The sequence below is a fragment of the Onychostoma macrolepis genome, chromosome 18, assembly GCF_012432095.1.
Source record: "Onychostoma macrolepis isolate SWU-2019 chromosome 18, ASM1243209v1, whole genome shotgun sequence".
NCBI lineage: Eukaryota > Metazoa > Chordata > Actinopteri > Cypriniformes > Cyprinidae > Onychostoma > Onychostoma macrolepis.
This window is the reverse complement of record NC_081172.1, coordinates 21,013,830-21,037,302: the sequence shown is the minus strand read 5'-3', so window position 1 is coordinate 21,037,302 and position 23,473 is coordinate 21,013,830. Positions and strand designations below refer to the sequence as shown.

At 39.7% G+C, this 23,473-nt stretch overlaps 1 protein-coding gene across 4 annotated transcripts in view; it reads right to left on the bottom strand.

Annotated features, from left to right (window-relative positions):
* The window catches only part of tcf25 (transcription factor 25 (basic helix-loop-helix)), a 205,089-nt gene that overhangs the window by 32,287 nt on the left and 149,329 nt on the right, over nucleotides 1-23,473 (bottom strand). For 3 of the 4 annotated variants that reach the window (XR_009266916.1, XM_058750834.1, XM_058750835.1), the window contains exon 15: nucleotides 22,057-22,147. The exons of the other annotated variant lie outside the window; for it this stretch is intronic. Coding sequence is in view for 2 of the 3 variants with exons in the window: in XM_058750834.1 (XP_058606817.1) it covers nucleotides 22,057-22,147 (91 nt within the window). In the remaining variant the exon portion in view is untranslated. The remainder of the gene's footprint in view (nucleotides 1-22,056; nucleotides 22,148-23,473) is intronic. 4 annotated transcript variants of the gene reach the window in all.

Genomic DNA, 23,473 nt, shown 5'->3' with positions numbered 1-23,473 from the left:
TTAACAATCACAAATATTGCCCCTTTTATAACATAGATGGACACACGCTTTGCATGTATTATCATACAATACAAAAACAACATTTTATAACTGAGAAACCAAATTATTATGTTAAGCTTATTATAAACATGTTTGAGCAGGTTTTTGCAAACAGAGTAGGCTACTTCACAGTAAAGATTGGTCTAAACTTTCTTAGACATTACTTTTATATCATTGTTTATAGAACATATAACTATCCTCACGTCGTGCAACATTTAAATGCAATGAAAGGTTGCCTATCATATTTCAAAATGTTGCACTCGATTTCACACATTTTATTCTGGAGTTACAGTTTGGGAAAAGTTCAATTAGTAAATGCGTTCAACTTTGTCACAACAACACATTATCGAATGCCAATAAGAAACATTACTTACTCTGTATAAAATATCTCCTCCTCCGCCGGCTCCAGCTGCGCTCGCGTTCTGTTTGTGAGGTAAACAAAGCTTCAGCGCGTCTTCTGGGGGTAAATACAAGGCTTTTTCCTCTCAGCGCGTTTCTGAGGTAAATACAAGGCTTATTCCTCACAGCGTGTTCTTCCAAAACTGAAAAGTATCCGAGATGAACGCATTGCTGCTTTGTTTACGGTGGTGTGGGCGTTTACATGCCGCGTGGCTCACGTGGAGATTTGTAATAACAATAGCGCGAGCAGCGCGTGGGCGTGACCTAATTAGAGATAATGAGGCCAGACGGAAAAACTGGACCTGTCGTTGGTTTCATACGGATTACTTTATCACAGAATATTTGTTTTCGGTAAGACTTACTTCAGACATGTCAAGCTTTCTATAGATATATTTCTCATGTCTCTGTGTGAAGTATTTGCTGAGTTACAGTTCATTTTAGTGACGTGTTTCAAAAAGCAGTTCACGGAGAGAGCGAAGACTGAGAAATGTTTGTTTTCTTTATTCTTCAAAAGCACAAAGTTTAGTTGTTATTCACTCTCTCCGTGAACTGCTTTTTGAAACACGTCACTAAAATGAACTGTAACTCAGCAAATACTTGGTTGAGTGGTGGTTGAGGAGATTCCCCCCTTCTATGAAAAGCGCTTTGAGTACCCAGAAAAGCGCTATATAAATGTAACAAATTATTAAATTAATTATGAGTGTATACAAATAAAAGTAGACCCCTTACAGATTCGAATGGTGTATTGCTCTTATCTGTACGATCAAAAATGGCAGAGTAATTCAAGCTCATTTCGGCCTTATCAGGAAAATCTGCCTCAAAACACGTATACGCGTTTGTCGACCCCAGAGGGTTAACACAACACATACCCCTCCACATGTCATCTTTCGACGTTCCATCCTGACAAAACAACCACTCAATCCAAGCAGCTGAGTCCTTAGCCATCTTCAAGAATCGGCTAAAACATTTAATTTGATTTGATTTGGAATCAAAGATGGCGCCGGTGTGTGTGGCTAGCCGTCTGTGACATACCAGGCTGTTTGTTATTGTACTGCTTTTATTTATGATTATTCAACATGCCTCTACTGCATTCATCTATGATAGACAAACACTCTTTGACATCCGAAACTCTGTCGAGGAGTTGATTAAGCAGGATCCAAGTAAGGCAAGCATTTGTCTTCCTCCGGATGTCTCTTCTATACCGGAAAGTTTGCGCCGGCTGCCCTGTGCCTTTTCCGGAAGAAAACAGCGCCGCAGACGTGGGAAGCGAGGTGGCGTATCCACCAGATGGAAACTGGACCTGGCGTCCTCTGTAGTACCTCACTCATACCCTTATGTTGTCCGATGTGGGCTGGTCTCGGATCGCGGTTGCTCTGGGCGCTGTGTGGAGTCGCTGTATTGCTGGATCCGGCCTGTTGTACCCGTTCTTGACTTGACTCTCCCGCAGGTAAGTCTGCCTCGTCTCTGCAGAGGTGGAGTGGATTTAACGAACCTTCGCCCACTGTGTCGTGCATCACAGTCGGCTCATGATTCGATCTTGGTCAGAATGACTCGGATTAATTCAAGATCATTAGTTAATAAGACCTTCATATTGAATGACCTTTTCACTTCACGAGATCTGGATTTTCTATTTGTGACTGAGACTTGGCTAAATGTCGGAGACCTTAGCTCTTTTACTGAGCTTGTACCACCGGATTGTACCTTTTTTAATTCCCCCCGCACCACTGGTCATGGTGGTGGACTTGCATCAGTTAAAAAAAAAAAAAAAAAAGATGGCCGGAGTTTGCAGCCTGATGTCTATTCCAGCTTTGAATTACAACTGATGCATGTTGATTCAGTAAATCATGTGCTTTGTGCGTTGGTTTACCGACCACCCAAATTCAGGAGTTTATTCTTGAGTTTACCGAATTCTTAGGAGGAATTATGACTACTTATGACAGAATCCTCATTCTTGGAGATTTTAATATTCATGTTTGTTGTCCCTCCAACGCACTGGCCAAAGACTTTTTAAACCTTATTGACTCATTTAATCTCGTTCAGTCTGTGACTGGTCCAACACATGAACATGGCCACACACTGTATCTTGTCCTATCCTATGGTTTATCTGTATGTGAGTGAAACTATTGACAATGGCTTCTCCGATCACAAGTCTGTCATTTTTGGAGTTTCCTTTCCAAGACCTGCTGTTAAACCATGTGCACTTGCAAGCTGGCTCCGTACAGTGAATTCTGTGACTGTTCTTGATTTTTTTAATTTTTACAATAATTGTTCTTTTTTTAATGAGAATCATGAATTCTCACCTTCTCAGTTAAGTGCTGAAGAGCTACTTTCTTCATTTAACTCTGCGTGTACCGGTATCCTTGACACTATCGCTCCATTAAAGGTTAGGCATACTAAATGTAAATCAGAACCATGGTTAAATGACCCTACTCGTGCACTCCGAAAGGTCTGTAGGACATGCTTCAAGTTTCCTATGATATTTTAAGGGGGTCGCTGTCAAAATATCAGATAATGGTCAAAAGAGCAAGGGCCAATCAGCAGACAGAGACTGATGTTGTCATCTTCCACAGGCTCTGAGATTCCTGCCTGCACAGGAACCTGGACCACAGCTAAGACCAAGTGATGCACACACTTTTTTTTGTTTGTTTTTCTTCAGAGCACATAAACATTATACACTTTGGAAATGCCAGGTATGTGATGTTCATTCTATATATTTCAACATGACATATACTACCAGTCAAAAGTTTTTGAGCAGCAAAATTTTTAATGTTTTTGTAAAGAATACTCTTCTGCTCACCAAGTCTGCATTTATTTGATCCAAAATACAGCAAAAGCAGTAATATTGTGAAATATTTTTACTATTTGAAATAACTGCTTTCTATTTGAATATTTTTTTTAAATGTAATTTATTCCTGTGATCAAAGCTAAATTTTCAGCATCAATACTCCCGTCTTACTCCAAGTGTATATACACCATACCATTCAAAAGCTTGGAGTCATATATATATAGAAATTAAAACTTTTATATAGCACAAAAGTGATGATAAAGACATTTATAATGTTACAAAAGATGCTGTTCTTCTGAACTTTCTATTCATCAAAGAAACCTGAAAAAAGTCTACTCAGCTGTTTTCAAAATAATAATAATAATAATAATAATAATAATAATAATAATAAATGCTTTTTAAGCAGCAAATCAGAATGCTAGAATGATTTCTGAAGGATCATGTGACTGGAGTAATGATGCTAAAAATTCAGCTTTGATTGTTCCTAATAAACTGTTTAACTGCACTTGCAAGTGAATCTCAAGTTATTTTGTGTGATAGTTAAATATATTCTAAAACTACAAACAAAAAATATACACATTTCTTTTGTCCTCACATTCTTTCTTTCTTTCACACTACTATTCATGATCATTAACACCTCCTCGCATATGCCCTTTCGAAAGAAAGTGTCTTAGAAAATTTAAATCAATATATTGTTTTCTGTGAGCGAGTAAACAAGATGATTTTCACATCATTTTGAAGCAAAAACTCAAAAGTCTTGTGAACAAATGTTCTGTATGTGTTTTATGGCCTTATTTCAGTGACTTTAAAATGTTAGTTTTTCACTAATAACGCATAAACGTTGCTTTCTCAAAACACAATCATGTCTAATAACACTGTAATCAGCACAAACTGGGCTACAACAATATGTGAGCAGCATGTATGTACTGTACATACATGCTGCTCACATATTGTTGTAGCCCAGTTTGTGCTGATTACAGTGTTATTAGACTTTAGCCATATGTTTATAAGCAACTGAAAAAGCACAAATGTCAGGGCATGTTAAAACTTCTCCAGGCCCCCAAAACACCAGAGGGTTAAACACCGTTGCCTGTGTTTTATCCTATTGGTAATTAATGTAAAACAAATGCTAAAAAGAAGACTATTTTGTGAGTGCAGATCATGGTCTCATATACCAAGTGGTGCAAATGGCTTTGTAAATTTTACTTTACAATATATATATATATATATATATATATATATATATATATATATATATATATATATATATATATATATATATATATATATATATATATATATATATATATATATATATACAGTGAGGAAAATAAGTATTTGAACACCCTGCTATTTTGTTTAGAACTAAGTTCTCCCACTTAGAAATCATGGAGGGTCTGAAATTGTCATCGTAGGTGCATGTCCACTGTGAGAGACATAATCTAAAAAAAAAAATCCAGAAATCACAATGTATGATTTTTAACTATTTATTTGTATGATACAGCTGCAAATAAGTATTTGAACACCTGAGAAAATCAATGTTAATATTTGGTACAGTAGCCTTTGTTTGCAATTACAGAGGTCAAACGTTTCCTGTAGTTTTTCACCAGGTTTGCACACACTGCAAGAGGGATTTTGGCCCACTCCTGCACACAGATCTTCTCTAGATCAGTCAGGTTTCTGGCCTGTCGCTGAGAAACACGGAGTTTGAGCTCCCTCCAAAGATTCTCTATTGGGTTTAGGTCTGGAGACTGGCTAGGCCACGCCAGAACCTTGATATGCTTCTTACAGAGCCACTCCTTGGTTATCCTGGCTGTGTGCTTCGGGTCATTGTCATGTTGGAAGACCCAGCCTCGACCCATCTTCAATGCTCTAACTGAGGGAAGGAGGTTGTTCCCCAAAATCTCGCAATACATGGCCCCGGTCATCCTCTCCTTAATACAGTGCAGTCGCCCTGTCCCATGTGCAGAAAAACACCCCCAAAGCATGATGCTACCACCCCCATGCTTCACAGTAGGGATGGTGTTCTTGGGATGGTACTCATCATTCTTCTTCCTCCAAACACGTTTAGTGGAATTATGACCAAAAAGTTCTATTTTGGTCTCATTTGACCACATGACTTTCTCCCATGACTCTGGATCATCCAAATGGTCATTGGCAAACTTAAGTCGGGCCTGAACATGTGCTAGTTTAAGCAGGGGAACCTTCCGTGCCATGCATGATTTCAAACCATGACGTCTTAGTGAATTACCTTTAGATCATTGAGACCCCACGAAGTGAGATCTTGCATGGAGCCCCAGTCCGAGGGAGATTGAAAGTCATGTTTAGCTTCTTCCATTTTCTAATGATTGCTCCAACAGTGGACCTTTTTTCACCAAGCTGCTTGGCAATTTCCCCGTAGCCCTTTCCAGCCTTGTGGAGGTGTACAATTTTGTCTCTAGTGTTTTTGGACAGCTCTTTGGTCTTGGCCATGTTAGTAGTTGGATTCTTACTGATTGTATGGGGTGGACAGGTGTCTTTATGCAGCTAACGACCTCAAACAGGTGCATCTAATTTAGGATAATAAATGGAGTGGAGGTGGACATTTTAAAGGCAGACTAACAGGTCTTTGAGGGTCAGAATTCTAGCTGATAGACAGGTGTTCAAATACTTATTTGCAGCTGTATCATACAAATAAATAGTTAAAAATCATACATTGTGATTTCTGGATTTTTTTTAGATTATGTCTCTCACAGTGGACATGCACCTACGATGACAATTTCAGACCCCTCTATGATTTCTAAGTGGGAGAACTTGCAAAATAGCAGGGTGTTCAAATACTTATTTTCCTCACTGTATATACACACAGGTGCTGGTCATATAATTAGAATATCATCAAAAAGTTGATTTATTTCACTAATTCCATTCAAAAAGTGAAACTTGTATATTATATTCATTCATTACACACAGACTGATATATTTCAAATGTTTATTTCTTTTAATTTTGATGATTAGAGCTTACAGCTCATGAAAGTCAAAAATCAGTATCTCAAAATATTAGAATATTTACATTTGAGTTTGAATAAATGACCATTCCTACAGTATAAATTCTGGGTATCTCTCGTTCTTTGAAACCACAATAATGGGGAAGACTACTGACTTGGCAATGATCCAGAAGACGAACATTGACCCCCTCCACAAAGACGGTAAGTCACAGAGGGTCATTACTGAAAGGTGTGGCTGTTTACAGAGTGCTGTATCAAAGCATATTAAATGCAAAGTTGACTGGAAGGAAGAATTTGGGTAGGAAAAGGTGCACAAGTAACAGGGATGACCGCAAGCTTGAGAATACAGTCAAGCAAAGCCGATTCAAACACTTGGGAGAGCTTCGCAAGGAGAGAACTGAAGCTGGAGTCAGTGCATCAAGAGTCACCACGCTCAGACGTCTTCAGGAAAAGGGCTACCAAGCCACTTCTGAACCAGAGACAACGTCAGAAGCATCTTAACTGGGCTGTGGAGAAAATGAACTGGACTGTTGCTCAGTGGTCCAAAGTCCTCTTTTCAGATGAAAGTAAATTTTGCATTTCATTTGGAAATCAAGGTCCCAGAGACTGCAGGAAGAGTGGAGAGGCACAGAATCCATGTTGCTTGAAGTCCAGTGTGAAGTTTCCACAGTCAGTGATGATTTGGGCTGCCATGTCATCTGCTGGTGTTGGTCCACTGCGTTTTCTGATGTCCACAGTCAACGCAGCCATCTACCAGGAAATTTTAGAGCACTTCATGCTTCCTTCTGTTGACAAGCTTTATGGAGAAGCTGATTTTCCAGCAGGACTTGGCACTTGCCCACACTGCCAAAGGTACCAAAAACTGGTTCAATGACCATAGTGTTACTGTGCTTGATTGGCCAGCAAACTCGCCTGACCTGAACCCCATAGAGAATCTATGGGGTATTGTCAAGAGGAAGATGAGAGACACCAGACCCAACAATGCAGATGAGCTGAAGGTCACGATCAGAGCAACCTGGGCTCTCATAACACCTGAGCAGTGCCACAGACTGATCGACTCCATGCATGCCACGCTGCATTGCTGCAGTAATTCAGGCAAAAGGAGCCCCAACTAAGTATTGAGTGCTGTACATGCTCATACTTTTCATTTTCATACTTTTCAGTTGGCCAAGATTTCGAAAAATCCTTTCTTTGCATTGGTCTTAAGTAATATTCTAATATTTTGAGATACTAATTTTTGACTTTTATGAGCTGTAAGCTCTAATCATCAAAATTAAAAGAAATAAACATTTGAAATATATCAGTCTGTGTGTAATGAATGAATATAATATACAAGTTTCACTTTTTGAATGGAATTAGTGAAATAAATCAACTTTTTGATGATATTCTAATTATATGACCAGCACCTGTATATATATATTTGAGTGCTGTCAATCGATGAAAAATTTTTATCGCGTTAATCACAGTCATGGCCTTTGATTAATCAGGATTAATCACAAATTTAAAATACTAGGATTTACCTGTCAATGTGTTGAAATAAAGATGCATGTCAAACTAATTTAAGGAAACAGAACCTTTCACACTTCCGCCAGGTATGAGACATAATCCTTGTTATTCTTTTATCATTATTCTTTTGTTTTTATTCAGCCATTATCAGCCTTTATACTGGCAATAAAACATTTACCAAGCCACATCGCTTCAATCCCAGTATACATTTACCCAACTATTATCAAAAGTATTTCTAAATAAATACAAAAAAACATTTTCTTGCGACCTTACGTGAAGTATTATGACAAAATGCATTACGAAGAAGAATTGGACCTGTTCTGCAGGTGCATTAGAGCTAATATTAGCATCATGCTTAAGACAATTTATGAGATTAATAGTACACTTTTACTCAGAACTCACTTTAAACCACCATCGAGTGTTTGTAATAACTTCCTTTTACGATCACATGTGGAATTTGGTCGTTTACTGTTGTCAAAATATGCCATTTATAGCCTATTATATCGCTGCACAAATTAGCATTTCAGATATACACATTCCTCTCAAGAATCTTAAGAGTCCTATCGTAATCGTGTGTTTATTATCTTATATAATCTATAGTGGCTGTTGTCATGTTTATTTCTGCTGTGTGAAAGTCTTAACATGTATGCTCTGCTGAAACTCATGTTTTTTGTGATGTTACAACCGCCTCTCCGTTCTTAAGTTGCCAGGGATACATTAAGTATAATACACATTAGTAAAAGGATCTATTTTAATATTTATTTGTCTATATACACCTTGTGCGGCCGTGGTACATTATAAAAGTATCCCAAAAAAACCACAACCCACGGATCTGTAATTTTTTCCTGTGACTTTATTTTCAAAATAGCCCACTTGTGCTGCTGCCCTGGCAACACTGGTTCACTGTACCTTCATCACACAATGATAGATAACCTTCCGCGCTGCGATGACGGGAAGAAGTTGGGATCAAACCTTATCAAGCAATTAATTTGCGTTAAAAAAAACATTATTAAATTATACACACACACACACACACACACACACATACATATACACTGAACAAAATTATAAACGCAACACTTTTGTTTTTGCCCCAATTTTTCATGAGCTGAGCTCAAAGATCTAAGAACATTTCTATATACACAAAAGGCCTATTTCTCTCAAATATTGTTCACAAATCTGTCTAAATCTGTGTTAGTGAGCACTTCTCCTTTGCCAAGATAATCCATCCACCTCACAAGTGTGGCATATCAAGATGCTGATTAGACAGCATGATTATTGCACAGGTATGCCTTAGGCTGGCCACAATAAAAGTCCACTCTAAAATGTGCAGTTTTATCACACAGCACAATGCCACAGATGTCGCAAGTTTTGAGGGAGCGTGCAATTGGCATTCTGACTGCAGGAATGTCCACCAGAGCTGTTGCCCGTGAATTGAATGTTCATTTCTCTACCATAAGCTGTCTCCAAAGGTGTTTCAGAGAATTTGGCAGTACATCCAACCGGCCTCACAACCGCAGACCACGTGTAACCACACCAGCCCAGGACCTCCACATCCAGCATCTTCACCTCCAAGGTCTGAGACCAGCCACCCGGACAGCTGCTGCAACAATCGGTTTGCATAACCAAAGAATTTCTGCACAAACTGTCAGAAACCGTCTCAGGGAAGCTCATCTGCATGCTCGTCGTCCTCATCGGGGTCTTGACCTGACTGCAGTTCGTCATTGTAACCAACCTGAGTGGGCAAATGCTCTCTTCACAGATGAATCCCAGTTTTCACTGTACAGGGAGATGGCAGACAGCGTGTATGGCGTTGTGTGGGTGAGCAGTTTGCTGAAGTCAACGTTGTGGATCGAGTGGCCCATGGTGGTGGTATGGGCAGGTGTATGTTATGGACAACGAACACAGGTGCATTTTATTGATGGCATTTTGAATGCATAGAGATACCGTGACGAGATCCTGAGGCCCATTGTTGTGCCATTCATCCACGACCATCACCTCTTGTTGCAGCATGATAATGCACAGCCCCATGTTGCAAGGATCTGTACACAATTCCTGGAAGCTGAAAACATCCCAGGTCTTGCATGGCCAGCATACTCACCAGACATGTCACCCATTGAGCATGTTTGGAATGCTCTGGATCGGCGTATACGACAGCGTGTTCCAGTTCCTGCCAATATCCAGCAACTTCGCACAGCCATTGAAGAGGAGTGCACCAGCATTCCACAGGCCACAATCAACAACCTGATCAACTCTATGCAAAGGAGATGTGTTGCACTGTGTGAGGCAAATGGTGGTCACACCAGATACTGACCGGTTTTCAGACCCCCCCAATACAGTAAAACTGCACATTTTAGAGTGGCCTTTTATTGTGGCCAGCCTAAGGCACACCTGTGCAATAATAATGCTGTCTAATCAGCATCTTTATATGCCACACCTGTGAGGTGGATGGAGTACCTCGGCAAAGGAGAAGTGCTCACTAATAAATTTAGACAGATTTGTGAACAATATTTGAGAGAAATAGGCCTTTTGTGTACATAGAAAAAGTCTTAGATCTTTGAGTTCAGCTCATGAAAAATGGGGGCAAAAACTATATACACACACACACACACACACACATACATACAGTGCCCTCCAAAAGTATTGGAACAGTGAAGACAAAATTGTTCTGTTGGCTGTGGAGTCAAGACATTTGCAAATATGATGAAAAGATGAATATGAGACAAAACTACAGAATGTCACATTTTATTATTAGCCGTTTCAACACATACATGTTTTACCAAATAAAAAGAACAGCACTTTTAGAGTTCATCCCTCTTATTGATGTGAGCATAAGTATTGGGACATTTGAACATTAGGCAGATATAAAAGATTAAAAGCTATTATTTAGTTGCAGATCCCTTGCGCACTATCACAGCAGTGAGTCTGTGACCCATTAACATCACCTGACTCTTGGTCACATCCTTTGAAATACTTTTCCCAGCCTTTAATGCAGCCAATTCCAATAGGGGTTATGCGCAACAGACTTCCGTATTCTGCTAACCAGGTCTCGTTGCTTCCGGTTCACACGTTTTGAAAGTGCCCCGTTAAATATGAAGCTGTTTTACTCAAGATGCCTTCAAAGTAGACACTAAAGATAATCATAACCAATGTCCATCACATATGTGGATTAATATATAAAGGTTTTTTATTTTTATTATTTTCAATAACATTTATATATAAAAGTCTAAAAAAACGTCAACAATAAAAACAGCTAGCTAATTTAACTGATTACCTTAAAAGTCCATTGATATCGCCATTATTTAATACTGCTATTAATACGTTCTCTGACAAGTGGAAGCGATGAGACCTGTTTTCCGGGTTTGGTCAGGTGACGTTCGACATATACCCAATTGTTGCTCGTTTTGGGGAGTTTCTGCCTTTACTCTCCTATTCAGCTGGTGAAATTCATGTTCAATCGGATTTAAATCAGATTGACTTGGGCAATCTAAGACTTTCCATTTCTTTGCCCTTATAAATTCCTGACTGAACTGGCAGGGTGTTTTGGGTCATTGTCCTTATGCAATATGAAGCACTTCCCAATGAATCTGGTGGCATTTTCTTGAATATCGGTAGGCAAGATGGTTTTGTACCCTTCCAAATTCATTCTGCTACTGTCATTATACATTAAGTCATCAGTAAAGTTGAGATGGCCTGTTCCAGAGGCAGCCATGCATGCCCATGCCATGACACCACCTCCACCATGCTTTACAGATGAGGCTGTATGCTTGGGATCATTGCAGTTCCCTTTTTTTCTCAACATTTTTGCTTTCCCATCACTTTGATAAAGGTTCATCTTTGTCTCATCGGTCCATAAACACAGTTCCAAAAATCTTCTGGCTCACCTTTGTGCTTTTTTGCAAACTCCAATCTTGCCTTTCTATTTTTGGAGCTGGTCAGAGGTTTGTATCTTGCTGTGTAGCATTTGTAATTCTGTGTCAATTTCCCTCGAGGACAGTAGATTGTCAGAGCATCACCCCAGCTTTCTGGAAGTTGTTGGTGATTTTACAAACACGTCTTTTTGTGTTCATTTTCACAGCTTTTATGATTTGTCTGTCATCAACTACTGTTGTTTCCTCAGCTGATCAGGTAGTTGTTGGTTGCTGGTGTTTCCATGCCCTTGGTTTTTGCTATAGCTCTAATTTACTTCCTCTTTTCTTTTAGCATCCAAATTGCTTGCTTTTCTCTCAAAGTCAGCTCCCTCATCTTCATCCTGGTTTGTGTGTGTCATCATCGAATGCAAGATTCAGAATGCAGAAGTAATGGATATAACTGATACGACACATTCCCTGCTTTTAATATCTAAAGAATTAATGCAACAGGACACAGCTGAACACTTAGAAAGACCTGTGAGGCAACTGTTCCAATACTTATGCTCACATCAGATAGGGGGATGAAACTCTAAAAGTGCTGAACTTCTTAGCTGGTAAAACATCTATGTGTTGAATCACCCAATAATAAAATGTGACATTCTGTAGTTTTGTCTCATATTCATCTTTTAATCATATTTGCAAATGTCTTGACTCCACAGCCAACAGAGCAATTTTGTCTTTACTGTTCCAATACTTTTGGAGGGCACAGTACATATACATATATATACACACACAAACCATGTATCACATACAAACCATATACTATCGTAATCTTGTAATTTGGATATTTCGTGGGTACAGAGGTTTCTCTGTGTTTGCTGTGGTCAGATATCAACATGGAAGAGTACAGGAAGTGACAGGATGAGACGGGGTGGGATATGAGACGCAGTTATGATTGATAAGCGACAGACGAATCAGGTCTCAGAGTGTCATAGCGTGAGCACGGAAGAGTAAACGCACAGAGACAGCCCAGGGAGCTGCTAATGCTCATCAGATAGCATAAATCGATGGAAAATTAATAGAGATGATGATTCTGTCTGAAGAAATATGAAGTAAACATGAGTAAATATATATGTATATGCATCTTTGGAATATAAGCCCTTATTGACGCTGTTCAGTGAAGCTTTGTGAACTGAATTTCTATTCTAAATATGACATACAGATTTATTATTTTGCACTCCTGACATAAATTACTAAATTACTGTCACTGCAACAATGTTTTATCAAAATAGTGGTCAAATATCGAAGCTAGAGTCTTTAGTCTTGCTGCTGATGCACAGTTTGTCCAGATCAAGTAAGAGTGTGATGTTTTAACCTGCTGTTAAAGTGAAACATGAATAATCTGGGTCCGTTGCCGATCTTTGACAGCTAAGGGGTTAAATGTTTGTTCTTGTGAAAATGATTTTCTCATGGCTTAAAGGGGTCATCGGATGCCCATTTTCCACAAGTTGATATGATTCTTTAGGGTGTTAAGGAAAAGTCTATAACATACTTTGGTTAAAATTTCTCAATGGTAGTGTAAAAAACACCTTCTTTACTCTGTCAAAATCAGCTCTGTTTTCATCAAGCCATTCTAGTCCATGTTGCTTTAAATGCTAATGAGCTCTGCTCACCTCGCCCCTCTCTTCCGTGGGGTGATGAGCAGACTTTAAACTTCAGCTGCGAAACTGGCTAACTAGCACATTATTAGGAAAGGCTATTTACAAAGATTCATAAAAAAACCCTTATACTCGCTTCTTCTGTAGATGAAGCTGGATCACGAATGATTTGTGCGAACATAGACGCATTTAGGCAGATTGGGGATCGGCGCATTCCCTTAAAAACGAAAGTAACGTTCATCCTCTGTCTTCAGGTGTTGGGAGTAAATGACGACTGCCATATTCATTATTACATCCAACAACAAAACACCTCAATCGCTTAATCTGAGACATCTTGTCTTCCCCTGCACCTGAGTAGACACAATGGCGGACTGATGACAGCTCACTTAGGGCGGGTCTAACGTCAGATGGCCTTGTCAATCAACTATCGTGGGAGCGGTCTGTTCAGAACTATGTCAATCTGACAGGAATCTCAGAACAGCTTGATATGAAAAAGGGGATTTTAAAACAGGGATTTAAAAAAAAAAAACACTGGGTGGATTTTTATCATTATAGGATGGATGTGTACACACACTTCCAACACACATTTGTATTCAAACAACTTGTAAAGTAAGTTTTGCATCCGATGACCCCTTTAAAATAGCTTGAATGCTAGCAAAACATCTACAGAAAAATATACCGGATTAACCTCAGTGCCTTCTCACTAGAACCCTGCTTTACAGCACAGTTAATGATATGCTAATGACAGGATCCCTTGACGTGATTGGTTATTGATTTTTGTGACGTAGCAAAAGAAAGGCTGTTTCAAACTGTGTTTCTGGGACTGCCTTTGGGAAAGTACTAGGAGAAAATACTCAGCAATGGTGTTGATTAATGGACTGGCACATGGTTTGTCTAAAAGCATATTAACCCTTTAGGCGCCAGGGGTTTTTTTGAAAAATGCTGGATTTTGACATCAAGATCTCAAAAGCTTGTGGTTTGAAAGGGCTTGAAGATAGAGATCTACTGTAAATTAGAAAAATGTTGGGCATGACTGAAAGTTTATGTGGCGTGCAAAATATACTATCTACTTTGCATATTATGACGTCATCAGGGGGCGGCCCTCTTGAATTTCATAATATTCAGAAAATAGTAGATATTGAATTGATGTTATTAACTTAATTGAATGTTTTTTTTTTGTCTTTTTATTTTCATTCCAAATGATCAGAAAAGAGGAAACCAACAATAAAACAGGAAAAAGTACAAAATTATTACTATATTACTATACTATATAGTAGTAAAACGCATGTGAACAGTAGCCTACTTTTTGATCCGTTCATCAGTAATATTCAGGAAATAGTAGATATTGAATGGATGTTATTATTTGCAAGGTTTTTTTTTTTTTTGTCTTTTTATCCTCATTCCAAATGATCAGGAAAAGAGGAAATCAACCGTAAAACAGGAGAAAGTAGTAAATTATTACTATATTACTGTGCCATCAGTTGATCAGTTGACCAGCTATCTGCCCAATCATGTATCTAGGTGACACGGTTTATAGTTCTTGAGAGTATGGTACCTCTCATTGCATGGCACAGCGCACAGACCTACCCCACACTGACTGCACCTGTACTGTCTGCCGGCGGACCTTTGAGCACGCGCGATCAGAACAAACGACGCAATCTGGCCGATCATCAGCAATGCGATGCCTCTCTTATGGACACTAAGACCACGTCCACCCCTGCCACCCTCATCCCTGTTGGGCAAAGGCTCGAAATTATCACTTGATGGTGCTTCGTGAACACGCTCGCCTTGCGCGGCGGCACCATTGCACATGCAAAGATGTACTGAGAGAAGCGCGATCATTAGACGATCGATTGTCATTTCCAAAAGGCAAATATTCCCCTTCAGAGTCAGAATCAGATGGAATCAGTCAGATGGCGCCGAGCATGGCAGCAGTGTTGCGAGCTCCGAGAAAACTCTGCACTTTTTCGTATGTTTTATTTGTTATTTTGTTGTTTTACGTGCTGGATGTTGTTAGTATAACTGTCTACGATAGACACACACTTTTAACCCTCTGGGGTCTGAGGTCATTTTGGGGCCCTTGAGATGTTTTGACATGCCCTGATATTTGTGCTTATTTCAGGTACTTAAAACATACTATTGACCAACATGTAATTTTTTTTGTATTCAGCACAAACTCTGCTACAATAATATGTGACCAAGATGGATGTACATGTTTGCATTTTTTAGAACAAAAATATTATGCGTGGTTAGTAAGTTTTGGGGGGAAAAATGTAGCTGAAATAAGGCTATAAAACCCACACTAAATAGTCCTGAACAAGACTTTTGAGTAATCAGTCTTGTAGGCTAGAATATTTACTTCAAAATTATGTGAAAATCATTCTGCTTACTCATTCACATAAAACAATATATTGATTTACAATTTTCAAGACATGATTTGTGGTCGAGGGTCTATATGCGAGGGAGTGGCAATGGCCATGAATATTAAGTGTGTCTCACCTGAGAGACAAAGGGCCCTCCCCTAATGGCCCATCAGTGTGACTGTGAGGCAGGTAAGAGAGAATGTAAGGAGATTGAAAAAAAGGTTTTTTTTTTATTATTTGTATTTTATTTACAACACAGTATAATCAAAACATACATAATGAAGGTCAAAGACACATTATTGTGCACACTGATCTAACCATAGAGATGTGAACAGAGTCATTCCTGCAACAGATTCTGTTCAGCAAGTGAAATAAGTAAATCATACCTGATATTTACGTGTGTTATTTAAGTGTTTCTACTTCTTTCCATGGATTCAAGAAGAAAAAAACATAATCGGTAGAAAAGGAGCTTGTTTTAACATAGAATATCAGTGTAGTTGAACATCTGATGTTGGTACAGCGCTCTCAGAGGAAAACAGTTTGAAGAGACATCAGGATACATCTGGTGCTGGTATCTGATTCAATAAAATACAAAAAAAAAAAAACAACAACATTTGTGAGCATGTTAATATCAGGAACATCTGTATGTATATATATATATACATACATATACATAGGTTTTGTAGCCATAGACTCACACATGCTTTGTACTATCATAAAAAAGAGAAAGAAATCTTATATCTGAGAAACTAATTATTGTTTAGCACATTATTAAAATCTATTTCTGAACAGAGTAGGCTATTAATAATAAACATGTACTAAACATTCTTAGACGCGTAGAATTCATCATGTTGTCGTTTGGGAAAACCCCAACTAACTGTTAGTAAATCTGTTCAAGTTTATGTCACAATAAAATGTTAACTAATGCAAAAAAGAAACATTACTTACTCATCAGATTGATCTCCTCTGCTGGATGAAATCGTGTTCTTCTTTCGAGGGAAATCCTTCCTTTACTCAGCGCGAACAGTAACAGTAGCCACGATGAGGATCTCAGCTCTTTGTTTGTGTTGGGCGTTTGCACGTGCGCACGTCCCTATTTACATATGAACGGCGCGAGCCGCGCGAGGGCGGGATCTCATTAGAGATAATGAGTCAGACGGGACAGACTGAACATCGTGTTGGTTTCATACTGATTACTCCATCACAGAATGTTTGTTTTCAAACTAGACACTTCAAGCTTTCTATAGATATAACTCTCATGTCTCTGTGTTGAGTATTCACTGAGTTACAGTTCATTTTAGTGATGCGTTTCCAAAAACAGTTCGCGGAGACGGAGAAGACAGAGAGCACACCCTGTTTGTTTTCTTTATTCTTCAAAAGCACAAAGTTTAGTTGTTATTATGAGTGTACACAAATAAAAGTAGACCCCTTACAGATTCGAATGGTGTATTGCTCTTATCTGTACGATCAAAAATGGTAAAAGTAATTCAAGCTCATTTCGGCCTTATCAGGAAAATCTGCCTCAAAACGCGTATACGCGTTTGTCGACCCCAGAGGGTTAAGGAACTGTATGGGAATATAAGCAAGCAGGAAACCGTGTACCCGAATGCAGCATTTATTGTTACGGGGGACTTTAACAAAGCCAACTTCAGAACAATAGCTCCAAAATACTTCCAACACATCACCATCAACACACGTGGTGATCGTGTACTGGACCACTGCTACTCTCCTTTCTGGGACGCCTACAAATCGCTCCCCATGCCCACCTTTCAACAAATCAGATAATTCTTCCGTTCTGCTCCTGCCTGCTTATAGGCAGAAACTGAAACGAGAAGCTCCCGCCCTCAGGACAATTCAATACTGGTCGGACCAATCGGACGCTATACTACAGGACTGTTTTAATCACGTGGACTGGGACATGTTCAGAGGAGGCAGAGGAGGCAAGTGCAATCTCCATTTCTGTCGCGGATGTAACCCGATCCTTCAGAGGGGTGAATATCCATATGGCTGTGGGTCCTGATGGCATCCCAGGCCGTGTGCTCCGAGCATGCGCATTCCAGCTAGCCGGGGTTTTCACAGACATTTTCAACCTTTCCTTCTCTCTGTCTGTGGTTCCCTTATGCTTCAAAAAATCCACCATTGTGCCCATACCAAAGAAAAATAAAATCACATGCTTGAATGACTGGAAGCCTGTTGCTCTGACACCCATCTTCAGCAAGTGTTTTGAGAAACTCATCACAGACTACATCTGCTCTGTGCTGCCTGCTTCACTGGATCCGCTGCAATTTGCATATCGCAGCAACCGTTCCACAGACGATGCTATTGCCTTCACCCTGCATACTGCCCTTTCCCACCTAGAAAACAAGAACGCCTATGTGAGAATGCTGTTTGTTCACTACAGCTCCGCATTCAATACCATAGTGCCTGCCACACTGGTTGTGAAGCTCCAGACTCTGGGACTTAACAGATCTCTGTGCAGCTGGATCCTGGACTTTCTGACAGGCAGAAGTCAGGTGGTCAGAATGGGCAACAACACTTCATCTCCGCTGACCCTCAACACTGGTGCTCCTCAGGGCTGCGTCCTCAGCCCACTCCTGTACTCCCTGTACACACATGACTGTACAGCCACACACAGCTCCAACGTCATTGTCAAATTCACTGACGACACAACAGTGATAGGCCTGATCACTGACAACGATGAGACTGCCTACAGAGCGGAGGTGAGTACCCTGACTAAATGGTGTCAGGAGAACCACCTCTCACTCAACATCGACAAGACCAAGGAGCTGGTGGTGGATTTCAGGAGGCAGAGCAGAGAACACACACCCATCACCATTGACAAGACACCTGCGGAGCAGGTAAACAGCTTTAAGTTCCTCGGTGTTCACATCACTGAGGATCTTACATGGTCCGCTCACACAGATGCAGTGCTGAAGAAGTCACATCAACGCCTCTTCTTCCTGAGACGGCTGAGGAAGTTTGGAATGAGCCCCAGCATCCTCAGATCATTCTACACCTGCACTGTGGAGAGCATCTCCACAGGTTTGGAAACAGCACCGCTGGTAACCGCAAAGCTCTGCAAAGGGTTGTGCGAACTGGCCGCCACATTGTTGGAGGTGAGCTTCCCTCCCTCCAGGACATCCACACCAGGCGGTGTATAAGGAAAGCCCGGAGGATCATCAATGACTCCAGCCACCCGTCCCACAGACTGTTCTCTCTGCTGCCCTCAGGAAGACGTCTCCGCAGCATCCGATCCCGCACTAGCCGACTGAGGGACAGCTTTTTCCCCTCAGGCTATCAGGCTTATGAATAGTCAGAACTAATACACCCTACAGCACACTCCCACTTTACGATATGCCACGCATTGCACTTTAACTCCAACACAGTTCAAACTGGACTACACGCACACACTGCACAAATACAACAATCTATCTGCTCCCACTGGATACCATCCAATGCACATCCATGACATTTGCATATCCATCTTATGTATAATCTACTGCAACTTGCAGATTACTGTGTGTGTATATATGTGTACATAACGTAGAATGTGTACATATGGTGTATAATGTGTATTGATAACTAAGTATGTCTAATAGTACACTGTGTGTACTGAGTATATGTATATGGCACACTGCCATCTGTATAAGTCTGTAAGTATGTAATGGTACTGTCTATATGTTAATTGTTTCTGCACTGTCTGGAGCACGCTCCCAAGAATTTCACTCACCAAGGCACATGTGCTGTGATGATGTGACAATAAAAGTGATTTGATTTGGCGAATGACATTTGCAACATCCTCACGGTACAACTTTTTATTAGCCATTTGGCGATTTTCTCTCACAATTTACTCAGACGCTATGAACTGAACTGCTTCCGCATCAATGACACTTCCGTTATTTTCTCGAACACTTTTGGTCTAGAATCAAAGTACTACATGTCTGCCATCTAGTGGTAGGGAATACAAATGAGATATTACACCATATTAGGAACTACAGTCTATTTCATGAAGTACGTCTTGTCGCAATTTTGCGACTTTGGTGCTTAGAGGATTAAAAACAACACAGACAAATAAACATAAAAAAACTTGATTTTCACTACAGGGGGACTTTAATACTGAAGTGTGTGTCAAGTTTCATGAAACTGTAAGCATGTTAAGGGCCTCAAAAACACCAGAAAACAATATTTAAGTTTGACACGTTTCCATGGCAACAGTATTTAATATATCAAGGACCTCTTTACAGATTCTCATCGGCTGTGTTTTGACATTATTCCGATGAAGTTTGAAGCAAATCGGGTAAAGAATAAGCATTGTGATTTCAAATCATATTGAAAAATACACACTTCCTGCAGCCAGTTGGTGGCACTATAACTTTGACTCCTAATAGTCATCTATGCGATCTGCATCATACAACTAACAACAAACTGCTTAAGTTTGATTAAAATCAGACAAAGTGTGCAAAAGTTATTTGACACTTCCTTTTTCTCATTTCTCACCATAACTTCGTCTCCTCACCACAGGCAAGCCGTTCAAGATATCAAAAATCCCTTGGCAATACTGCATACCCAATGTCTTGAGATCATGTTGACCAACTTGGTGACAATCAGTTGGAAATCCTCAGAGGAGTATCGCAAATTCCACAGCATGTGCTTTTCACAAAACCTTAAATACTGTTGGGCGGAGCACTGACTGTTAGCACGAAAGTTGTTTGGCCTCATGAGATCTATACGTGTATGAATTTTGATGACCGTAGGTCAAACGGTGTGTGTTACAGAGCCCCTCAAAAGTTGCCTTTTTAAAGGCTGTGCCACGCATTTAAAGTGGTAAATATTGGAGGAATATGCCAAAGTTATTTATATGTGCCAAACTTCCTGCTGCCAGCTGGTGACTACAACTGAATATTGCCATGTAGATATCTTTAGCAGTTTTATCAAACATATGAAGTTCGGTGCAGATTGAACATTGCATGTTTGAGTTAGTGTAAAGCATGAAATATCCTGTCGTCAACAGCTGGCGCTATGGGCATAACTGAATATTAGATGTGTTCAGACCAGAACTCTTATCGAACGTGTGAAGTTTGGGGCAGATCGGAAATTGTATGCCTGAGCTACAACATCTTCTATTCCCATGGCAAAACATCAAACTTTGTCAGGCCGCCACAGACACACCCTTTAAAGAAAACTCAAGATCTTCACAATTTAACATCACAAAGGCCCAGAGCCGTGCACATACATTTTGAGGGACAGTGGCTCAAACCAAAAAAAAGGGCACTAAGGGGGTGGGTGCTTGTTAATACAAATTATACAGTTGTTACAAATATACACTACCAGTCCAAAGTTTTTGAAGATTTGTAATGTTTTTTTAAAGAAGCCTCTTCTGCACACCAAGCCTGCATTTATTTGATCCGAAGTACAACAAAAACAGTAACATTTTGAAATATTTTTACTATTTATATAACAGATTTCTATTTGAATATATTTTTAAAATTTAATTTATTCCAAAGCTAAATTTTCAGCCTCATTACTCCTCGCACTGCAGTGCTCGGGCCCTAATAATAATCCTTAGGGGATCAATAGGGCCCTGCGCCTTAGTGACTTGGGCCCTAATAATCCTAAGGAAAACATAAGGGCCCTTTGGCCCTTTGGGCTTGGGCCCTAAAAACAAGCAAAATGGAAAAGATTATTGGTCAAATGCTTTGAAGGCTTACAGAGAATTCCCTCCAAATCATCAATGGCTCAATTAAATGTGGTGTCAAATACCCCTTTTCCACCAGCATGAACCTGGTGCTAGTTCAGAGCCAGTGCTATTGCTGGTTTGGAGTTGGTTCGACTGGCGAGCCTTCTAAGAATCGGAGTTGGTTCGACTGCCGAGCCTTCTAAGAACCGGTTTGCATTTCCACTGGCTAGAGAGTCACCACAGAGCCAGTTCTTACGTCACTGAATATGTCTCATTTTCCTAGCAACCCTAACGCAGCAGCGCCAAACACAATGGGCTTGTTAAGGATGCATCGGCACTGGGCGGACTGATCGGCACGCGATACCAAGGCGCCACGGGAACGATCCAAAAGCATAAAAAGTGGACAAGCACAATGGTGGACATTGCTTTGCTATTGATGTTCATGGCTTTAAGAACCTACATTGACATCCAAACACAGTGAATCCAACGTGTTCGTGTTTAGCTGTTATTTCAAATATGGTGGTCAAAGTATTTTGTTGGTCACGGTAACCCAGCCCCCAGCCCCTGACACAAATGGTTCTTACTTCTAATTCAGCAATGTTTTGGTGCTACTTACAAACCACTTTTCCTGGTTCGGAGCTGGTGCTTTGGGTGTCGAAAGACAAAGAACCGACTAGGCTCTGAATTCGAACCAGCACTTAAACTGCGTTGGCGGAAAAGGGGTAAAAGAGAGTATGTTTTGATTATCGCATTCTTACTGCCTGAAGGTGTAGTTTAGGAAAATTGTCTCTTACTAAAGGAAGGGTAGCTGTTGCCTCCTTGATCTCAGACATCAGCACATGTCTATGGATGTTCCGGGGAGCACTCTGGTATCTCTGCTTCCTCCTGTCCAATAAAGACCCAGAGATGAACATCAACATTCTCACCTTCTCACACAAATAAAAGAAATGTACTGGACACAAAAAAACAACAAAAAAAAAACAATCAGTACAAATGGTTTAGGTCTATAAGCTAAAACATTATCTTTTTACTTTTGCTTTTTGCTAGCAAATTATTTTAAAAAGGTGTAATTAAACTTCGGACACAAGATTGAACATTCCTTAAAGATAAAATGTGTTTCTTTTCACCAAGTCAGAATATGGACAATTGCTTTTAATACACAGTGACATGACACACCGCGCGCACAGTATTGGCATGAAAGGAAAATATTTTTTTCTGAGTTGTGAAACTTGTATTTCGTAACGAGTTATGAAAGTAAAATAATGACAGACTGGCTATACCATCTCATCTGCCACAGATACTGTATCAGGACAGCGCGTTTGTCTGAGGCACTTTTTACTTCAACTGTGTCTGACAGAAGAATTAGCTTTTCTGAGGTCAGTCTTACAATTTATAATAAATAAATAGGTTGACAAAATGTATAAAACAAAGTTCTTTAACTCTGGAAAGAGACGCTAAAACCCTTTTTAATATAATTGTTTTTATGTAGGTGGTTCTCAAACTGGGGTACGTGAGGTGACGGATGGGGGTACGCGAACAAAATGCTGAGCTTTGGCATTCATTTAATTCTACCCCAGCTTAAAGTAACATTATAACCGAGCAATAATCTGACAAGCAAAATGCTGCTTCTAATATAAAACAGGAAAATCGGAGTGCTGTAAACGGTCAAATGACATCAAATTACCTCATCTTTTGTGGTCAAAACTGACTGCATCCACACAAGCATGCAGCATGCAGTATGATAGGACGCCCGCAAAGTATGCTGCTTCAGCAAATCACGCTGCTGTTTATTGTATCTTCAAAGTGGATTTGTAGCTCTTATAGCATGAAGAACAAATATTCACAAGGACTATAGAGATTGATTTAAAAAACTCTTCGATACAGAAAAATACCCTGTGCGAGTTATTGTTTTTCATCTTTAAAATACAACCAACAATGCAATTTTCCCTGAATATTCAAACGGCTGCAACTGTGACATTTATTTTATTTAACAGTTCAATAAAAAGGTAATATTTAGTGAACATTTTACATTTTAAATGTAGCCTACATTTTAAACACAATATTGTCAATTATTGTTTGTTATATTTTACAACGAAATAATATTTCCAACAAAATCCGCGACAGAATGGCGAACAGCGACAGCAACAGCGGTGTTTCGTTAGCGAAGGAATCTGCAGAAAAACTTTGCCTCCATAAATGTAAAAAAAAAAA